The following is a 17,678-nucleotide window of genomic DNA, read 5'->3' as shown; positions in this document are numbered from 1 at the left end:
TAACACCCATAGCTCGTCTATCCAGCAAATCCCAATCAGCTTGCTTCATCGTCTCTGGTTTCTCCCTAGATAAGGGCAAGTGCAGTTTCATCTGGTAAAGATAATCTTCAATCTGCATATTCCATAAACTAAAATCCTTCCCATCAAATCTGTTGATTCTCATTTTTACTTCTTATATCGCCATCGATTCGCTTCAATTTAGCCAAGACTGGCTCTGATACCACTTGTTGCGATAAAGCGAGCGATCAAACAATAATATAGATTGAAAAGAAAATAAATCGGACATCAAATTTATGTGGTTCAATCGTAAAGACCTACTCCACGGGAAGAGCAGTAGCGAATTTCACTATAAATCAAACGATACAAGGAGATTACATACTCAAGTCACTCAAACACTCTCTCGGTGTTTCTCAAGCCCCAATTTAACCCCAAACCTAAGTGTTTATAAATAAACAACTCACTTGAATATAAACTTATGGCAAAAAATTACCGCACGTTCAAGCTCGAAACAAAAATGCTCTACGGCTTTGCATTCTTAATTAAAGCTTCACACGGGCGGCTTATGAATCCTCACAGCTCCGTAGGGTTTCTTCCTTCTCTTGTACGAGTGCAGCAACTGCTCGAAAGAAAACCTCTTTCGCGGCTCCCTTCTGCGATTTTTTTCAGCAATTCAATGCGCGCACGAAAAGAACGATTCTGTTCTTATATATATGTGCCAAGGTCAAGGGCCCACCACATCAAGGGCCCACTCGGTTTTGCTTCTTATGCGTGCAAACTCTTCTTTCCTTCTACGTGCACAGGCTTCGACGAATTTGCAGCAGCTTCACGCCAAGGAGAAAATTCCTAAATTAATATTCTAAGTGTGCCCAAAGTCAACAACTTTGACTCTGGGCCCACGTTCTGATCCCCTTTACAATAGGAATTCGCAATTGCAGGGAAGATGGAAAAACTTCAATTTTCTTTTATTTCCTCCTTTTGTAATTCCTTCGCGAGTCCACCGAATTTCGCGTTTTAGCAAACGCTCAAACTCGAGTTATAATTTAACAAGATATATATTTTTCAAAATGTATGATAAACCAACATGTTAGTTACAATATTGGAATTTCTATAATCCATTGTAAAGAATATGTACATAACTCATCTCAATCATATACAACATAGAAATATACAACTAACTAAGCTTATACCCAAAAATCCTATATCAAAATGTCCTCATGATAACGTGAATGTTATCGCTCTATCTATTACTAGCCCAGGAACCTAAAAAACATTGAACACAAATAGCATGAGCAACCGCAACTCAATGAGTAGCATATTTCTTCTAAATAGATTGAGTATCCATTATGCACATATGAAGAGGAATGTTAGAAACTCATAATCCAAACCCAAGATATAATATACATATTAAATCAAATATGAGTTGTTTCACTTCAACAAAACTTTATACAATTTAGAAATGCTTGTTTAATCCACCATCACAATTTAAATATATATATATAGCCAAGTCCATTGATCAATCTCTATCAAATCACATGCCAATGATTTATTCCATTAACTAATTTATTGCTCAATATCTAACCATGGTCACGGCATAATGCCTCCCCATGGCAAAGTCTCCATTTATTATCAGCCAAAGGCTTGACCTTAGAAGGATATCTTAAAACCGAGATTTGAATTGATAAGCTTTGGAATTATATGGAAATGGTAGATTAGGATGTTATGGAGTAGTGGGGTTTGACGAATAAAGTCTGGCCAATTATATGAACTAAGGACTTGAATTCTTATCAAACACTACAAGATCTATTCGACTCGGCGAATTTGAACTTTTCCTCATCTTTTCCTTTCTTCTCTCTACATTTTCATCTTCTTTTTGACTAGATGATAGTCAACACCACAATATTACACCTTAAAAGGGGCAAGTTAACTTCATAAAGGGGGTAAAAATGGTCCTCCAACTAGCCAATAAAAGTTCAGGCAACTGCCTAATGACCTATGAAGCACAAACACGTTACATGTGCTTTCGTGTCGTGTCCGACAACACGCTCGGACACGTGTTGACCGCGTGTTAGATTTGTCGACACATGGTCGACTTTTGTCGACATGTTTCGACACGTGTCCCAAAGACAATGAAGGGTGGAGGCGAGGGCCAGGGAGCAGAGACGAGGCTGTGAGTGACTGCAACCCCGCAACGGCAAGAGATGGTGAGAGAAAGAGAAGAGACTGAGGCGAGGGCCGCCACTCTGTGATGCTGCGATGGATCGGCGACGAGGCTACAGCTGCGAGGAGGAAGGGCTAAAGGCGAGGCGGTGAACGATTGTGATGAGGACAGAGAGCAAGTAGAGATCAAGAGGAATAGGAGAGGAATGGGTCGTGCGGTGAGGAGGAGAAGAAGGATGCTGCTAGGGTTTTGAGAATGAAACTAAAAGAATAAAAAGGGATTTGGCGTGTTGGAGGGAGGCGGAAGTGACGGGTGGTGGGGATGGGAAAGAAAAGTGAAAGAAATTTGGGGGTGGAGGGAAAGATACAAGGGAAAATAGGGGGAAGTGACAGGAGGGAGAGGGAAGTGTCAGGTGGTGGGGGAGGGAAAGAAAAGTGAAAAAAAAAATGGGGGAGGGGGAGGGGGGGGGGGGGGGGGTGAGGTTTAGAGATGAGGGAAAAAAGGAGTTGGGTTAGAGGTGGGCTATTTATTTAAACGAAAAAATAATTAAATGAAATTAAAAAATGATTTAGAAAAATAAAAGTACTAGATGTTGAATGATTAGTATAAATTCAATGTAGATTCTTTTTTTTAATTAATTAATTTATAATTAAATCAATTTAAAAAGAAAAATATTTATTTAATATACGATGTGCCTCAACGCGTTTGAATTTTCTATTTTTAAGAAACATGTCGTGTGTCCGTGTCGTGTGTCTCGTGCTACTAAATTAATGGCAGGAGCTCAATCTCGTTCTTACATCTGTAGCACAAAAGTTAAAAAAAATAGCCCAAATCTTTAAACTTTAATATTTTTTCTCTGCTCTTTTTCGTAAATTTTTACTAATTGATCATGTACTGCTTGGACGTGTGGTATTTAGCTTTGTTCTTCTTTCATAATTTGAATGCATTTTGTCGTGAATTTATTTAAAGATTTAAAGATTTATGTTGCACAAAAAAGATTATGAGATTTTCAATGAATTATGATCGATAATCAATGGAAAGTTGTAATTAGCCTAAGTCAATAGCGAGTCCAATTTTGGGGATTTTTTATGTAGATGTCAGAATTCGCAGTCTTATTGGTGCATTGACTTGGAAATTAGTGGCCTTTTCCGATGGCTTCTCATTAGTTCATGGCAAAAGCCTGGGGCTCCAGATCAGCCTTGAGATTGCAGGGGTCTTCATTCTTCAGTGATCCCTCTTCTCCCTTTCTTCCGTCTTCTTAGCTCCCTCAGCAGATTCGCTGATTTTGTGAACTTGACTGCTAGAAGCAGTATGAAAGCTTTTGTGGTACTTTCCACGTGGCTTGTTCTCTTCTCTTGTAATGCCTTTCTTTCCAATTTACTAGATACCATAGCAACAAATCAGTCGATTCGAGACGGCGAGAACCTACTCTCTGCTGGTGGGACATTTGAGCTGGGGTTCTTCGGTGCGGGCGATCCCAAAAAGCGATATGTGGGAATATGGTACAAGAAAATAGACAATAGTGTGGGTTGCAAATAGAGTAGCACCCCTTCCGGGAGAAAATATTGGGTACGTGTTATGCTCCAGCGTGTCAAACAAGAAGGCGGTCGCAGCGCGACACGTGTCTCGCGGGACCCACGATTTCAGAGGCGCCCATTTTGAAAATTTTCTTGCACTATAGCTTCTGGAGAGAGGGGTTTTCTGTCGCGAGTTCTTTCTCTGCGCCTCTCTCTCTCTACTCTCTCTCCCCGACGAACGCTCTCTCTCTCTGCCCTCGCTTTTTCCAACCGGCGAGCCACCGTGAGCAACCGACGAACCCCCTCGAGCAACCGACGAACCCGGAGGATACCGGCGAGACGACCGCGAGCAACCGACCGGCGTGCGAACTCCCTCTCTCTCTGCCTCCCTCTTTCCGACCGACCGGCGTGCGACCTCCCCCTCTCTCTCTGCCCTCCGGCGTCCGACCTCCCTCTTTCCGACCGACCGGCGTGCGACCTCCCTCTCTTTCTCTCTGCCCTCCCTCTTTCCGACCGGCGAACCACCGCGCCACCCCTCCGGCTCCGGATCTGGCCCCGACTCGTCCGTCCCCTGCTCTTTCTCTCCCCTTGCCTCTCTGTCTGCCCTCCCTCTCTTCGCGGCGAACCAGCGCGTGACCGGCGAACCACCGCGCCCCCCCTTCGACCCTAGATCTGGAACGTTCGCGCCCGACCGCCTCACAGCCACCGGCCTGTTGATCTCCAGTTCCGCCCGCATCACGATCCCGCCAGTCGCTCGCCCGACCTCCTTCGTCGAGTCCCCAGCCCTCCTCTCCAACGTCCAGGTAATTTCGCTTTTCTCTCTTTTTCTCCTCCTTCGTCCACGCTTTGAAGGTTGGCCTAACCAGGAGTTGAAGTAAGCGATTCCGTGCTTGTGAGTTTGACAGCTTTGATGCATTTCCGAGTTCTAACTATCGACAATACTCGGAATTGCATTTTCACGGTGATCTATTGTCATCTTCGGTGTGTTGTTGTCGTTCGTGGCGAGTTGTTAAGCTCTCTCTCTTCTTTGTCTTTTCACTTGTGTTATTTGCTAGCATGCTTAAGTTGCTAAATAACGTAAGCTAGCAATAATGAAAATGTTGGAGGGCTCTGTGAATGTGTTAGCTCAGCAGACATGCCAAAAAATTATTGTGTTACTGCTGTGAATTAGAGTGCTGATAAAACAAGCAATGCTATTTCATTGTATATACACCACTGCTTCTCACCTATTTTACAGTACAAAGAGTCTTTTCATTTCAAGTCGTATGCAAGAACGTTGGTCAAATTTTAAAGGTTGCAATTGCAGAAGCACGTGTATTTATCTGTTTTTCATCATTTCAGGCTTCCTCTAAAGCTTATCTACGTATGCCAATGCGGATTCTACCTTTACAGTATTGCTGCTCTTGTTACCTGGGAAACTCGAAGGAAGGACTTCGCTGTCATGATGTCCCATCATGTAATCACGGTCTTCTTGATTGGCTACTCACACTTGACTAGGTATTTGTCTCATCTATACCCTCAAAGAGAATTACAGGCCGTGTCACATGAAACCAGCCATATCTAAAATGCACTTGCATTTTGTAAATGGCATAGAAACTAGTCATTGAAGATCAACTTTGTCCCATCTATACCTCTACAGTATTGAACTTTCTTTCCCATCTTATTGCTGGCACAATCTATTTTATGAAAACGCGTGTCTTTCTTATCACGAGACACTTTACTTGCTTGTGCAGTTTCTTTCGAGTTGGCGCAATTGTCCTGGCACTTCATGATGCGAGCGACGTGCTCTTAGAAGCTGCCAGAGTTTTCAAGTACTCTGAACATGAGCTTGGAGCGAGCGTTTTCTCCGGATTATTCGCCCTTTCACGGCTCGTGCTACATCTAATATACTTCCCATTCTGGGTCATCAGAACAACAGGGTGCGACCTCATGTAATTGATCTCAATTCATTTACTTCTACAGGTTTTAGGATACCTTGGGCTTACGGGGGATTGCTTTAAATATTCAACTCAATGTTGCTGATGTTCCTTCCACATTTATTGCTGGGTCTATGATCAGAAGGCAGCTAAAGAACCGAGGAGAAGTGGGCGAAGATATCCGGTAAGCCTTCAAGTCAACTTCCTTACATAGTGTGATACACGAAGTCATGGTGTCCAAAGAAACAGGCTGTGCCATATCGGTGTGTTTATAACCTCAATTGTGGAGTGTGAATTCACTACTGATCTCTTATATACTGGTGCAGATTCGGAGGATGACGATTAGATTGCAGATTGTGTCAAGCCAATTCAGTTTGACAAGCTTATTTGTAGATGCAGAGGTTGAGAATGTACCTTCGGTGAGGAACTCATTTTGAAGTACATACACAGTCAAACTAAGGACACTTTTCATGAGTTCTTGTGTATAAAATGAAAAACAGGCATTGTGTAAGTTTCCCTTTTGGCTCCATTGATAAAACTTCAGTTTATTTCTTTCTGGAATTAATGGCATATAGTGCCACCACCGGCATACTATTACGAAAGAAAATAATCATTGTTGAAGCGGCTACAATTTAGTTCTTTCAGGTTTTCTTGGAGCATGTAAGAGGTGACAAGAAAACTGTCAAAACTTTTGCCATGATAATCAAAGGTTATTTGAGCTTTAAAGAGGAGAAACCCAACATAGAAGACGGGAGGGAGAGTAGTTTCTCTGCTCACCATGTTCTGGGATAGATATTAGAGTTCATATTTTAAGCCTGATGCTTTCAGCCAGATGTAGCCCAATTTGAAGAAAACCCCCTGACCCAACCTTCAAAAACAGAGGAATTTTAACTCAGAAACAGAGAAAGCAGGAGATGAGATGTTGCACGGATGAAAAGTGAACAGAAGGAGGAATTTTAAATGGACAACCACTATACTGAAAATTATGATGTTCTAACTCTGTTATGACTGTTTTCATTGCGACATGCCTACAATTTCTACGCTGCAAAGTTGCTCACATTCAAGAAGTTTGTTTGGCACATTCTTCATCTTATTTTGCATCACCAATCTCAGTTCCTTATCCTTGGCTTAGAGCTTTTCTCCTTGGAGTATTCTTCATTTTGCCTTATCTGCTTGGCATTACTACCTTGGAATCTTTGATGCATTGCCTATTGCATAATGCTTCCTTCTTGTTTAATAAGATCAAGAGAAGCACACATGTATTGATTTTTTTCCCCAGTGAGTTTGGGTAGCGGAGAGCTTTGACACAAGTTTTTAATTCTGTTGCCAACATATATGCGGGAACTTTCTTTTGTGGAAGCAGATGATACTTCACTGGCGGGTATGATGTAATACATGATTTGTACTACTACTTTTTTCTATCTTTTGTAAGGCTTAATAGGCAAGACTTCATGCAATGATGTTGCAAATTTCCGTCTGATACAGGCTTCCTAGAAACCAGCATGATATAATATTCTGAATAAATGCTAAGAATCTCGTCCTACTTACTGTTAGGAAAGTGGCTGCCAATGCTCTAAATATAAGCTACTTAATGATGGACACTTTTAACTTGATTTATCATTCTTCATTTGGAAGAGTGAACTAGGCTAATATTTGGTCATTTTCTGTGGGACTCGAATGTAAGACATTTGCTTAACACAATTTCCTTTCTGGCAAGCTTTTGGTATTCAAGTATATAATGCAATAATTACAACATTAGATGTACTAAAGTGAAGCCATATCAAAAGTGCTTCTGATTTTCTGGATCATTTTCTCAGTCGATGACTTCTGATATGATGTGGACAGGTTTTGAAGAGTTATGGACTCATTGATGTGCAACAAGATGAAGCTTACGGTGATAGATTGATTCCTACATTTTCAAAGGCACAAATGTGATGTTAGATGGTTGTGTGCTTTTTGTTATCTTCTTGTACATAGACACAAGGTCATTATGAGTAATGAAGGTGACTCCTCTCAGCAATGATGTTGCACTCTCCACTAATTTCTCTTCCCCCCTTGCATGTTCAAAGGCTAGAGGGTTTTGTAGAATCAACAGCCAGTCGTTGTCTTTATTTATGTGGCACTTCAAAACAAGATGTTTAACCGTGGTTTATCTATGGCTCATGTATAGAAATGGTGTATACAATATTTTCTGCTTCGGATGCATGTGGATAGGCAATTGTTCATCCATGGTAGGAGCTTGCAATTTTCAGCCAAACTGGTTCTTCACTTGCAATTTTCAGCCAAATTGGCTCTTCACCTAGTGCGGATGACCCTTCATCAAGTTAGCATCAATATCCAAATCCTCACGTTTGATTTGCTCAAGCAGACTTATTTGGACATGACATAATTGGATGCATGTTGAATGGGAGTCGTAGTTCTAAATTCTTATTCAAATTGTTGAAGCTTTTTCGATAATGGTCCCTTAAGTGACGCTCGAAAATGGTTAAGCCCAGATAACCCACAAAAACACCAATCTTGTTCTTTAGTGTGCAGTTCATTTGCCCCATAGGCTACTTTTTGCAAAACCTAGCGTATACAGTGTTAGGGATTTTCAATCAAGCGTTCATAATTTGAATTTAAGAATCGCAAGAATTTGGTCAAAATTTTCAAAAGCTTCAACATCTTTTTAGCGGCATCGGACAATATGCAACAGCAAAATAAATTTAATGATATGTCAACATAAAGGTTCATTTTATTCATCCTACAAATAAAATAAACATACATTTACAAACAACCAAAACTCATGAACAACCCAAGCAACATCTTCAAGTTTACCAAATCTCATAACATATCAAGTTTTAAAGCTAAAATAACTATAAACAACACAATCAACATTTTCAATCTACAATTTTCTTTCGTCAGTTTTGCTGCTATGGCGCTGCCCACTTATCATCATGTCTACGTCCCTATCCAACGTGATATGATGGGACAAGAGATATGATGGGACGGAAGCTACAGCAGCAAGGAACGCTGACCTTGCTTCTTTTCCTCCAAACCCACCACCAATTCTCTTGGTTTTACAAACGACTTTTGAGAGTGGCAGACCGAGCACGTGAGCAACAAACAGTCTTCTGATGATCCTGGAATCCATTTTCCGCTTATAAAAGAACAAGGGTAACTAAAAAATGCATATAAATCTCTCATAATCAAACTTAGCAACTGAGTCCAAAGCAACAATTCTGTCCAAAACACTCATCATATAAACAGCCACACTAAGGAATGGCTAAATCCAATCCCACAGCAACCCATTTCAACATAAAGGAGAGCAAAAAGAATGTTGGTCAAAGGCCTCACTCACTTGAGTGGAGGAAAGCATGTGGACTTCATTTCCGCCATCCATTGTCCATATGAGGGTGCAATGTGTCTCCAAGTAAAAATGTTCCTGACCTGCCACTTGAACCTCCCCCTGTATGACTTCGTAACATTTGCCCGATCGAAAGCAGAGATCCACGTCACCTTTTCGCAAAGACCTCTCTGTGTTGGGATGAAAGCTTTTAGCTTTGATGGCATCTTCTATTGAAAAGAGAGCCAGAAGTTCTTCATTCTCCACATGAACCTTTCTCGCGGCTAGTTTCGCATTCTCATGTATCGGCAATAACTACCCCAATAACCTGCAACAAATATATGGAAAGATTGACTGCTATGATATGTACCAAGCCAACGCAAGTGAAAGATTCTGAAGTGAATACCTCCTCATCTGATATAACAACCCCCATCTCGTTTTTTCCTGAGATGTCTTTTGCAAGAAATATGCCGGCAAATCCAGGGGAAGATTTCGCTCCCCAAGCATCTACCGAAATTATACAGGCATGGGGTTTTTTGCTTAGCACTTACACGGCATTCAGACCGTCAGGTGGCAAGGGTGTGTCATCAGCATATTCCGCCTCAACTGTGACCTGAAGAAATAATAGCAGATAAGAATGTGAAACGGTTATTCTCAGCATATGGAAAAAAGCAACTAATAAGAAATAAAAATTTACAGATCACATCATGATGACATCTTCATCACACAACTATATAAAATGTAAGATGAAAAACCTTGTCGCACATTAAAACAATTGACACAAAAGTTTTTAGGCACATCAGTCAGGACCATGTGCAATATTAGCATACTAAATACATCAGAGAATTTGCAGCAGGATAATTCACAAAACAAAGAAACAAAGATGTCCTGCCTAGAAAACAAAAAATAATTGCAAAGGAAATAGAAAAAGGAAATAAGGAAGAGTTACAGATAGTCACTGAAGAATGCAAAACAGAATCCCCTGAGATCAAAAATGGCCATACTTCATGAGCTTGCTTAAACATTATCTGGTGACAAACTAATGTGAAGTTATAAAAAAATAAAAAATAATAATAGTTGGAATTTTGGGTTGAATAAGCATCAAGAACTGTCACCAGTTAAAGATTGGTCACGTCAATATGGGAAGCAAAGACTAACTGAACATTCTGGCTTTATTTAAATTTGTTGTAGCAAGCAAATAGAAGTCTAAAGTTTGTGCACTCAATTTTGGGAAACGGATGCAGCCATTTCATGCATTCTTACATGTGTATATCTCACGAATTCATACTATTGGATGAAAGGAAGGTGCAACCGAATACCTGATTTGATGGCAATCACAGAAACTAAAATTGGTTTTGAGGAAAGTAGCACTAAGTCCCATGATGCAAATGAAAATACACAATGTCAACGACGCAAAAAATGCAAGAGTCTCACTGCGTTAGATTCCCAGATGTAGTACAGATACCTGTAGCCTTGAGGAAAGGTGGATCTCAGGGGATCCCACGAAAGTCCCCTGCTTCACAATTTCGCAATCCTGACTTCCAACAGCAGATGGTCTTTCAAATGGTTTTATGGCAGATATATGTGACAATGGTATCTCTTCCCTGATGGATCTCATCTCATCCATCTCCTGAGAAACCCAGTAGAAAAACTTAAAAAAGAAACTAAGTGTCAGAGACTTTCGAAACTCAACCATCCCACCTGGACCATCTTCCTTGATGATTATGTCACTCCTCGAAACTTCCTGAGCTCCTTGCAAAAGCTCCTGATTCCAAGTCTTTCCAATCAAGTACTCTTTGGTTTGCCTTGCAGCAATAGATAAAGGAGCCACTCCACCATAAACGATTGATGCATCTGCAACAACCAGATCATCATCTTTTTTCTCAAGAAAAACACGCATTCCAGCATTTACAATGGCAATATCATCATCCCTCCTGTGAGTTTGCTTAAACTCTTTTACATACTCACATTAAAGTACTAGATTACAACAGCACTTTGTTAAGCACTCCCAAAGTTTCCATTTCAAGAGGTTCTCTTATTTCTCACCTAAGTAAGTCCTTTGCTAAACCCTAAACTTCTTTCACCAAGTACGGCATGACCTATTGAACACCCCACATAGTAGCAGCTCTCAAAGCTCTCTGGTCACACTAGTCTGTAGCAACAAGTGGTTAGTACTTTCACCTTCTTGCTTGCCCATAAAACGCCAATTAATATACACCTTACCCCCTTCTAAAATTTTCACCAGTTCAAATTGCTCCTGAGAAGCTTCACATGCAAAAATGACAACCTAGGGGTGTTAAGAGTTTAGCTTCCAAATAGGCATGGAAACAAATTATCGCAACTATGCAGAATGATGACCACGAAAAAAAGTAAAAACTTGCAATTTTGGGACCAAGTGAAAGCTTTGCCTAAGGTTAAAATTGGTAACCATGCGATAACAACATAACTAATGACTTTTCAGGCATCGCTGAACTCCTAAAATCCCTTCTGTCGCCCTGTCAAACAGAGAGAAAGAGAGAAAAGAGAAAGCAAGAAATTACTTGGACAAACCGGTGCCGGATTTGGAGTCGGAGGGGGGGCGTGGTGGTTTGCCGGTCACGCACTGGTTCGCCACGAAGAGAGGGAGGGCAGACAGAGAGGCAAGGGGAGAGCAAGAGCAGGGGACGGACGAATTGGGGCCAGATCTGGAGTTGGAGGGGTGGTGCGGTGGTTCGCTGGTTGGAAAGAGGGAGGGTAGAGAGAGAGAGAGGGAGGTCGCACGCCGGTCGGTCGGAAAGAGCCTCAAAGTCATATGAAGGGCACAAATTGAGTAGTGCCATGTCTACACTTCTGCATATATGAGAGAAAAAGCAGTGTTAGAAAGATGAAAGAGCAATGATCCAGGGAAAGACAGTTTACATGTTTGCAAGGGACGCCGAGTTTCTTGAGCTTAAGCATGCAGGAAACAAGTAACCTGTTGAAGTTGCCAATCTCAGACTCAAGCTTGGCAACATGGGCTTCGACCCCTCAGCCAATACCCTGCCAAAAAACTGCGGTATCCCAACCTTCGCTGCACAAAATAATGCAGGAAAAGACATGTCGTTAGGCCTGCAACTCGCGGTTGAATCGGCACGATTACAAACTTTTGCTTTGACAAAATGAAGATTTCTAGAGCACTGGTTGTCATTCACTCCAGCATAAAGTGAAAACAATACCAAGCCTCCTTTGAACCTACAGCTACACAGACATGGCAGGACATCACACCAAAGCCACAGAACCACTCGTCTTGAAGACTAAAAACTAATTGCATCAGAATCGACTCGTTGGACTACTCGCAGCCGCTTTAGCTAACATACACTATACACGGCACGGCAACAATGCACGGCGCAACCACCCCTGTCCATCGCCCAAAACACATTTCTCTCGTCACTGTGATTAAGCTCACTTACCCCTTATCACAAACAGACCCATCATAAGTTACTTAGCTCCAAACACGATATAATGCAAAAACCCATCTCAAAGCACATATTTCTCTACCTCATTCAGCTAACCAACACGAAGAAAAAACAAACCTTTTGCTCTCCAAATGCTTTTCTCAGCAGCTACCCGCACACGGAGCGGATTTGGAGAAGAACCTAGAAAATGCAGGAACCTATCGCAGAACGTCAGCGAGGAACCTATCGCAGAGCGCCTGGCTTGAATCAGCCCTCATCCCGCCACCAACAACTCCGCCGTCCTCGTCGTCCTTCATCAAGATGTTCTCGATCTCGTCGAACCACGAGAGCCCCGAGTTTGGAGACGACGACGACGTGTTCGTCGAGGAGCAAGCGCCGATGACGTCGCCCAATGAGGTCGCCGGCCTCAGGGAGGTCGCCGAAGAAGCCGTCGAGGTTGATGTAAGACATCACATCGTCCTCCATATGCAACTCCAGATCCACCATCAGAACACTAGGGAAAAAAAGGGAGGCCAGAGAGAGAGGGAGGTCGCGGTTCTCTCGCCAGTCCCGTGCAGTGGTTCGTCGATTGCTCGCGGTCCTCTCGCCGGTCCCGTGCGGTGGTTCGTTGGTCTGAAAGAGGGAAGGCAGAGAGAGAGGAAGGTCGCGGTCCTCTCGCCGGTCCCGTGCAGTGGTTCGCCGGTCAGAAAGAGGGAGGGCAGAGGGAGGGAGCTAGGTCTCGCGGTCCTCTCGCCGGTCCGGTGCGGCGGTTCGCCGGTCGGAAAGAGGGAGGGTGGAGAGAGAGGAGAGTTCGTCGGACAGAGAGAGCGAAGGTAGAGAGAGAGAGGCATGAAGAAAGAAAACCACGACTGAAACTTTTCAAATTGGCGCCTCTTTTTCTTTCCAAAACGTGGGTCCCACGAGGACACGTGTCGCGCTGCGACCGCCTTCTTGTTTGACACGCTGGAGCATAATACGTACCCAATATTTTCTCCCCCTTCCGGACGCATCAGGCACTTTGAGGGTTACTACCCGCGGAAGTCTCGTCCTTCTCGACGGAAATGGAAGTGATATCTGGTCGTTGAACTTGCCAATACCGGCACGTAGTCCAGTTGCGCAGCTCTTGGATTCAGGAAATCTGGTTGTGAGAGATGCAGAAGGCAGTGATCCCAATCATTTCCTGTGGCAGAGTTTTGACTATCCTACAGATACATTTCTAGCCGGTATGAAGATAGGATGGAATAGAAAATCAGGCTTCAATCGTTATATAACATCATGGAAGAGCAATGATGATCCTTCTCCGGGTAACTTCACGTTTCAACTTGATCCGAATGGCTACCCACAACTCCTATTGAAGCAGGGTTCTGACATCAAGTTCAGGACAGGATCATGGAATGGTCTTCGATGGAGTGGCACACCTAATTTAAAGCCAAACCCTACCTACAGGTATGAATTTGTGTTAAATGAGGAAGAGATGTACTACCACTACGAGCTCCTCGACAGTTCGGTCATTTTCAGGATGATAATGACGACCAATGGCATTGTACAGCGATCCACTTGGATTGACCGAACGCAGGTTTGGAAGCTTTACCTTACCGAGCCAATAGACCAATGTGACAACTATGCAACATGTGGTGCCTATGGTAGTTGTAGGGTCGATAATTCCCCAGTGTGTAGGTGCTTGAAAGGCTTTGTGCCCCGATTTTCTCAAGAATGGGATATTTTGGATTGGTCAAATGGGTGTGTGAGGAGAAATCCTTTGGATTGTGAAAAGGACATATTTGTGAAGTATTCTGGGTTAAAATTGCCGGATACTCGGTCTTCCTGGTTTAACAAGAGCATGAATCTTCAAGAATGCAAAGTAGTTTGCACGAAAAATTGTTCCTGTATGGCTTATTCGAACTTAGACATCCGAGATGGAGGAAGTGGCTGCTTGCTGTGGTTTGGCGAGCTGATTGACATAAGAGACTACAGCGACTACGGGCAGGACATCTACATCCGGATGGCTGCGTCAGAATCAGGTATTCATTTATTATAGACATGAATTTGCTAGATACTGAAGAGAAAAATGGACACACATCTTTGAGGGAGAGCTTAGAGAAGTGCAATATGAGTGATACCTAGTTCTTACTCCTGATCCTGTGTGCTCCTGCTTCTTCTCTTAGCTTTACTACCGTCACACCAAAAGAAGCATAAGCTGGTCATGGGCTTGGGAGTCTCTTTCGGGTCTGTTTTCCTCATTCTGGTTTTCACCATCTGTGTTCTACAATGCAAGAAGAAGAAAATGAAACTTCCCGAAGGTAAACCGTACTTTATGACACAGTGCTGTCAAATTTTGTATTCTGGTTCTCATCATTCCCAGTTTTTACATTAGTCATTTCGTCACATACAAGTAGGTATTTTACAAGACCTCCCATTACTTATTCTATTACTGAGCACAAGAATTTCTTGTCCCGTGTTCATGACATTAGTTCCCCCCTGTAGAAGTGAAGGTTTTTTTTTCAATTAGACTATCATTAGAGGGGATTCTGCATTCATGTCCCATTCAGCATTCATCCTCACCAAGCCCAACAGTTATAAGATTTTCTATTTATTTTATCTTACTATTCCACGTCACCAGTGAGAGGTCACTAAAAGATTCCATGATGAACTGACAAAGTCAGTCAGTCTCAACCAAATTGTTCAAGGCATTTGTGTGTCAGTGTCAGATGTGCGAAACAATGACAAACCACTAGCAATCGCGATCATATTATCCTACTATGTTCGCAATCCAATGCTTTCATATTTAGCAATTAGCATGCCTTTGTAGCATCATGATTGAAGGAAATCTGAATTAATGCAGAAGCCACTCAAGAGATATTTGCTAATCGATTTCCTATAATTTGTGCTCCAGCTAAAAGGGACAGTTTTGAATCAGGAGACAACTGTGAAAACCACAAGGAAGATCTTGAGTTGCCACTATTTGGCTTGTCTACAGTAGCTATTGCTACCAATTACTTTTCGACCGGCAATAAGATTGGAGAAGGCGGTTTTGGACCTGTCTATAAGGTACTAAAATTGTGCATGCTATTCTTGAGAAGGACATTGTTGCTATTTGAGGATTGTAAAGTACTGCCTCGCTGTTGCATTTGCAAAATTTGTTTAAGAAAATATTCCTGAATATGTTGATGAGAGGCTGAATAACTTGATCCCAAAATGTTTAGTTACTGTGAGTGGAATTGTACGGAGAAAAGATTAGGCAAGGAATTATTTTTCGCTAAACAAGTTTGACCATATGCAGGGTGTGTTGAGGAGTGGTCAAGAAATTGCGGTGAAGATGCTGTCAAGAAACTCAACACAAGGGCTGCATGAGTTTAAAAATGAAGTTCTATATGTTTCCAAGCTGCAGCACCGGAACCTAGTGAAGCTTCTAGGATGTTGCATTGAGGAAGAAAATCTTTTGATCTATGAATTCATGCCCAACGGGAGCTTGGACTTATTTCTCTTTGGTTTGGTTACTTTCTCAATTCCTTAGAAGCATGAATTTTGTCAAAGCTCCAAAATACTGTCACTAAAGTAGCAAATGACTAAATTGATGCCTTACTCCTTGTAAGTTAAAAAACCGTGCAGAGTTTACTAATGTGAAATGAACTTTTGACAGATCCAACGCAGAGGAAGCGACTGGACTGGTCAACTCGTTTCAACATCATCAATGGAATTGCTAGGGGGCTTCTTTACCTTCATCAAGATTCCAGACTCAGGATCATTCACAGAGATGTGAAAGCTAGCAATGTATTGTTAGATAATGAGATGAACCCTAAGATCTCTGATTTTGGCTTGGCTAAAAGCTTCACAGGGAATGAGACACGGGCAAACACTAACAGAGTGGTTGGAACATAGTAAGTACTTTTAATGCAGAAAGTGATCCTCTGTGCTCAATTCGCTTTCAAACTGATGGTTTCAATACATCAATTTCTGTAGTGGTTACATGTCTCCAGAGTATGCTCTTGATGGAGTTTTCTCAACAAAATCTGATGTCTTTAGCTATGGTGTATTGGTGCTCGAGATCATAAGCGGGAAGAGAAACAGAGGGTTTCGTCATCCAGACCACCATCATAATCTTCTAGGACACGTAAGTTCATAATACCATTCACCTTCACGCCGCAAGAATTGCTCCTAATGGTTGGTTTCAATGTGGTCAGGCTTGGAGACTATTCACAGAAGGCAGGTCCACGCAGTTGCTTGACAAGTTGGTTGAGAACTCATGCAGTACTTCTGAAGCATTGCGCTCTATTCATATTGGCCTATTGTGCGTGCAGCGATGCCCTGATGATAGGCCAAGTATGTCCACTGTGGTTATGATGCTGGGAAGCGACATCGAATTGCCTCTTCCAAAAGAGCCAGGCTTTTTCAATGAAAGGAATCTACTCCAAGAAAACACTTCACAAAGTCAACCAAACGAAATGACCATGACAGTGTTATCTGCTCGATAAAGAGTCATGGCCACGACTTGCATTGTTTCTCTTTCTGTGAACCTTACACTCCATGTGGAAAATCGAAGTAAAAGTTCTTCAATGTCCTCTAGCTATACTTCCGAAAATACCGCATCTCTCATTTGGCTGCAGCTTGAATGTACATGGAATGTCTTTTCTACAGATTCCGACATCCTCTTTTACAAATTTGTATTCGAAAGCCAAGAGTTCCCGTTCAAGGGCATCTTCCCCCGAAAACTCCGCATCGTTGGCCCAGAAAAGAAAATCTCGTCAACTCTATATCTTCCATAAGTTCAGCACTTAATCTCTACTTCAGAGAGCAGGTTTCTATCGGATTGAGTTACCTATCACCATGAAAATCACTTTCCTTCAAGAATGATGGCATGCACTCGGCACATAACCTCGTCTATGTCGATTTCATACCGAAATTTGGGTCACGGTGATCTTTGAACTAAACAGGGTCCTAGTTCACTCTAAATAGAAATAAGGGAATAGTCACCCGTTTCTTGGAAAGATAGGAAGTAGTTTGGGCTGGGGGCGTGCACGGCCAAGTTGGTCGTCTGCATGGCTAGAATCTTGAACTATGCCTGATTTTAAACTTGGAATTGGGAGCTCAGACACCTTGGCCCTAAAACTGGCGACCTCCAAGACCTGCCAAACTCACCAGTAGTGTGGGCTGGGGGCGTGCACGGCCAAGTTGGTCGTCTGCATGGCTAGAATATTGAACTATGCCTGATTTTAAACTTGGAATTGGGAGCTCAGACACCTTGGCCCTAAAACTGGCGACCTCAAAGACCTGCCAAACTCACCAGTAGTTTGGGCTGGGGGCGTGCACTGCCAAAGTTCAATAAGGTTGTATCATTTGAAATCTTTGGGA

The 17,678-nt window shown here is 42.4% G+C and overlaps 3 protein-coding genes and 1 long non-coding RNA gene across 7 annotated transcripts; 3 read left to right on the top strand and 1 right to left on the bottom strand.

Moving 5' to 3' along the window:
- Positions 1-4,528: 4,528 nt before the first annotated feature.
- Positions 4,529-5,649, top strand: LOC120287819 (LAG1 longevity assurance homolog 2-like). The gene is made up of 3 exons (XM_039301231.1): positions 4,529-4,549; positions 5,017-5,172; positions 5,409-5,649. Exons 2-3 carry the CDS (start codon positions 5,117-5,119, stop codon positions 5,608-5,610), a joined length of 258 nt encoding a protein of 85 aa, XP_039157165.1. The 5' UTR covers positions 4,529-4,549; positions 5,017-5,116; the 3' UTR covers positions 5,611-5,649.
- Positions 5,650-5,728: 79 nt separating this feature from the next.
- Positions 5,729-7,778, top strand: LOC104428295. The gene is made up of 2 exons (XR_005546091.1): positions 5,729-6,972; positions 7,437-7,778. It is a non-coding gene; the product is annotated as an uncharacterized LOC104428295 (long non-coding RNA).
- Positions 7,779-8,568: 790 nt separating this feature from the next.
- On the bottom strand, positions 8,569-11,753 carry LOC104447384 (xanthine dehydrogenase 1-like). Of its 4 annotated transcripts, none has more exons than XR_005546090.1 (4): positions 11,457-11,753; positions 10,382-10,770; positions 9,323-9,529; positions 8,569-9,244 (listed from the first exon to the last, which is right to left on the bottom strand). XR_005546090.1 is itself a non-coding variant. In XM_039301230.1 (3 exons), the coding sequence occupies exons 1-3, from the start codon at positions 10,814-10,816 to the stop codon at positions 9,232-9,234; spliced, it is 510 nt and encodes a 169-aa protein (XP_039157164.1). In that variant the 5' UTR covers positions 10,817-11,157; the 3' UTR covers positions 8,569-9,231. The 4 variants fall into 4 exon arrangements, 1 of the variants encoding a protein (XP_039157164.1); XR_005546088.1 differs by lacking the exon at positions 11,457-11,753 and having other exon boundaries at positions 8,569-8,713; positions 8,932-9,244; positions 9,468-9,529; positions 10,382-11,157; XR_005546089.1 differs by lacking the exon at positions 11,457-11,753 and having other exon boundaries at positions 10,382-11,157.
- Positions 11,754-13,326: 1,573 nt separating this feature from the next.
- On the top strand, positions 13,327-17,126 carry LOC104431257 (G-type lectin S-receptor-like serine/threonine-protein kinase At4g27290; the record flags this gene model as incomplete). The annotated part of the gene is made up of 7 exons (XM_039299625.1): positions 13,327-14,350; positions 14,495-14,629; positions 15,223-15,377; positions 15,610-15,817; positions 15,970-16,207; positions 16,290-16,440; positions 16,511-17,126. Coding segments are annotated over 7 exons (2,202 nt in total), but the record flags the coding sequence as incomplete, so codon positions are not given.
- Positions 17,127-17,678: the final 552 nt, after the last annotated feature.

Source organism: Eucalyptus grandis, chromosome 8 (genome assembly GCF_016545825.1).
Source record: "Eucalyptus grandis isolate ANBG69807.140 chromosome 8, ASM1654582v1, whole genome shotgun sequence".
In the NCBI taxonomy this organism is placed as follows: Eukaryota; Viridiplantae; Streptophyta; class Magnoliopsida; order Myrtales; family Myrtaceae; genus Eucalyptus; species Eucalyptus grandis.
This window is presented reverse-complemented; position numbering and strand designations above follow the sequence as displayed.

Bases quoted from the DNA above. Each gene is read 5' to 3' on its own strand.
- LOC120287819 (XM_039301231.1), top strand. From the start codon at position 5,117: ATGATGTCCCATCATGTAATCACGGTCTTCTTGATTGGCTACTCACAC. The intron at 5,173-5,408 runs GTATTTGTCTCA...TTGCTTGTGCAG, and splicing joins GGCTACTCACACTTGACTAG to TTTCTTTCGAGTTGGCGCAA.
- LOC104447384 (XM_039301230.1), bottom strand. From the start codon at position 10,816: ATGCGTGTTTTTCTTGAGAAAAAAGATGATGATCTGGTTGTTGCAGAT. The intron at 9,530-10,381 runs GTATCTGTACTA...TTATTTCTTCAG, and splicing joins ACCTTTCCTCAAGGCTACAG to GTCACAGTTGAGGCGGAATA.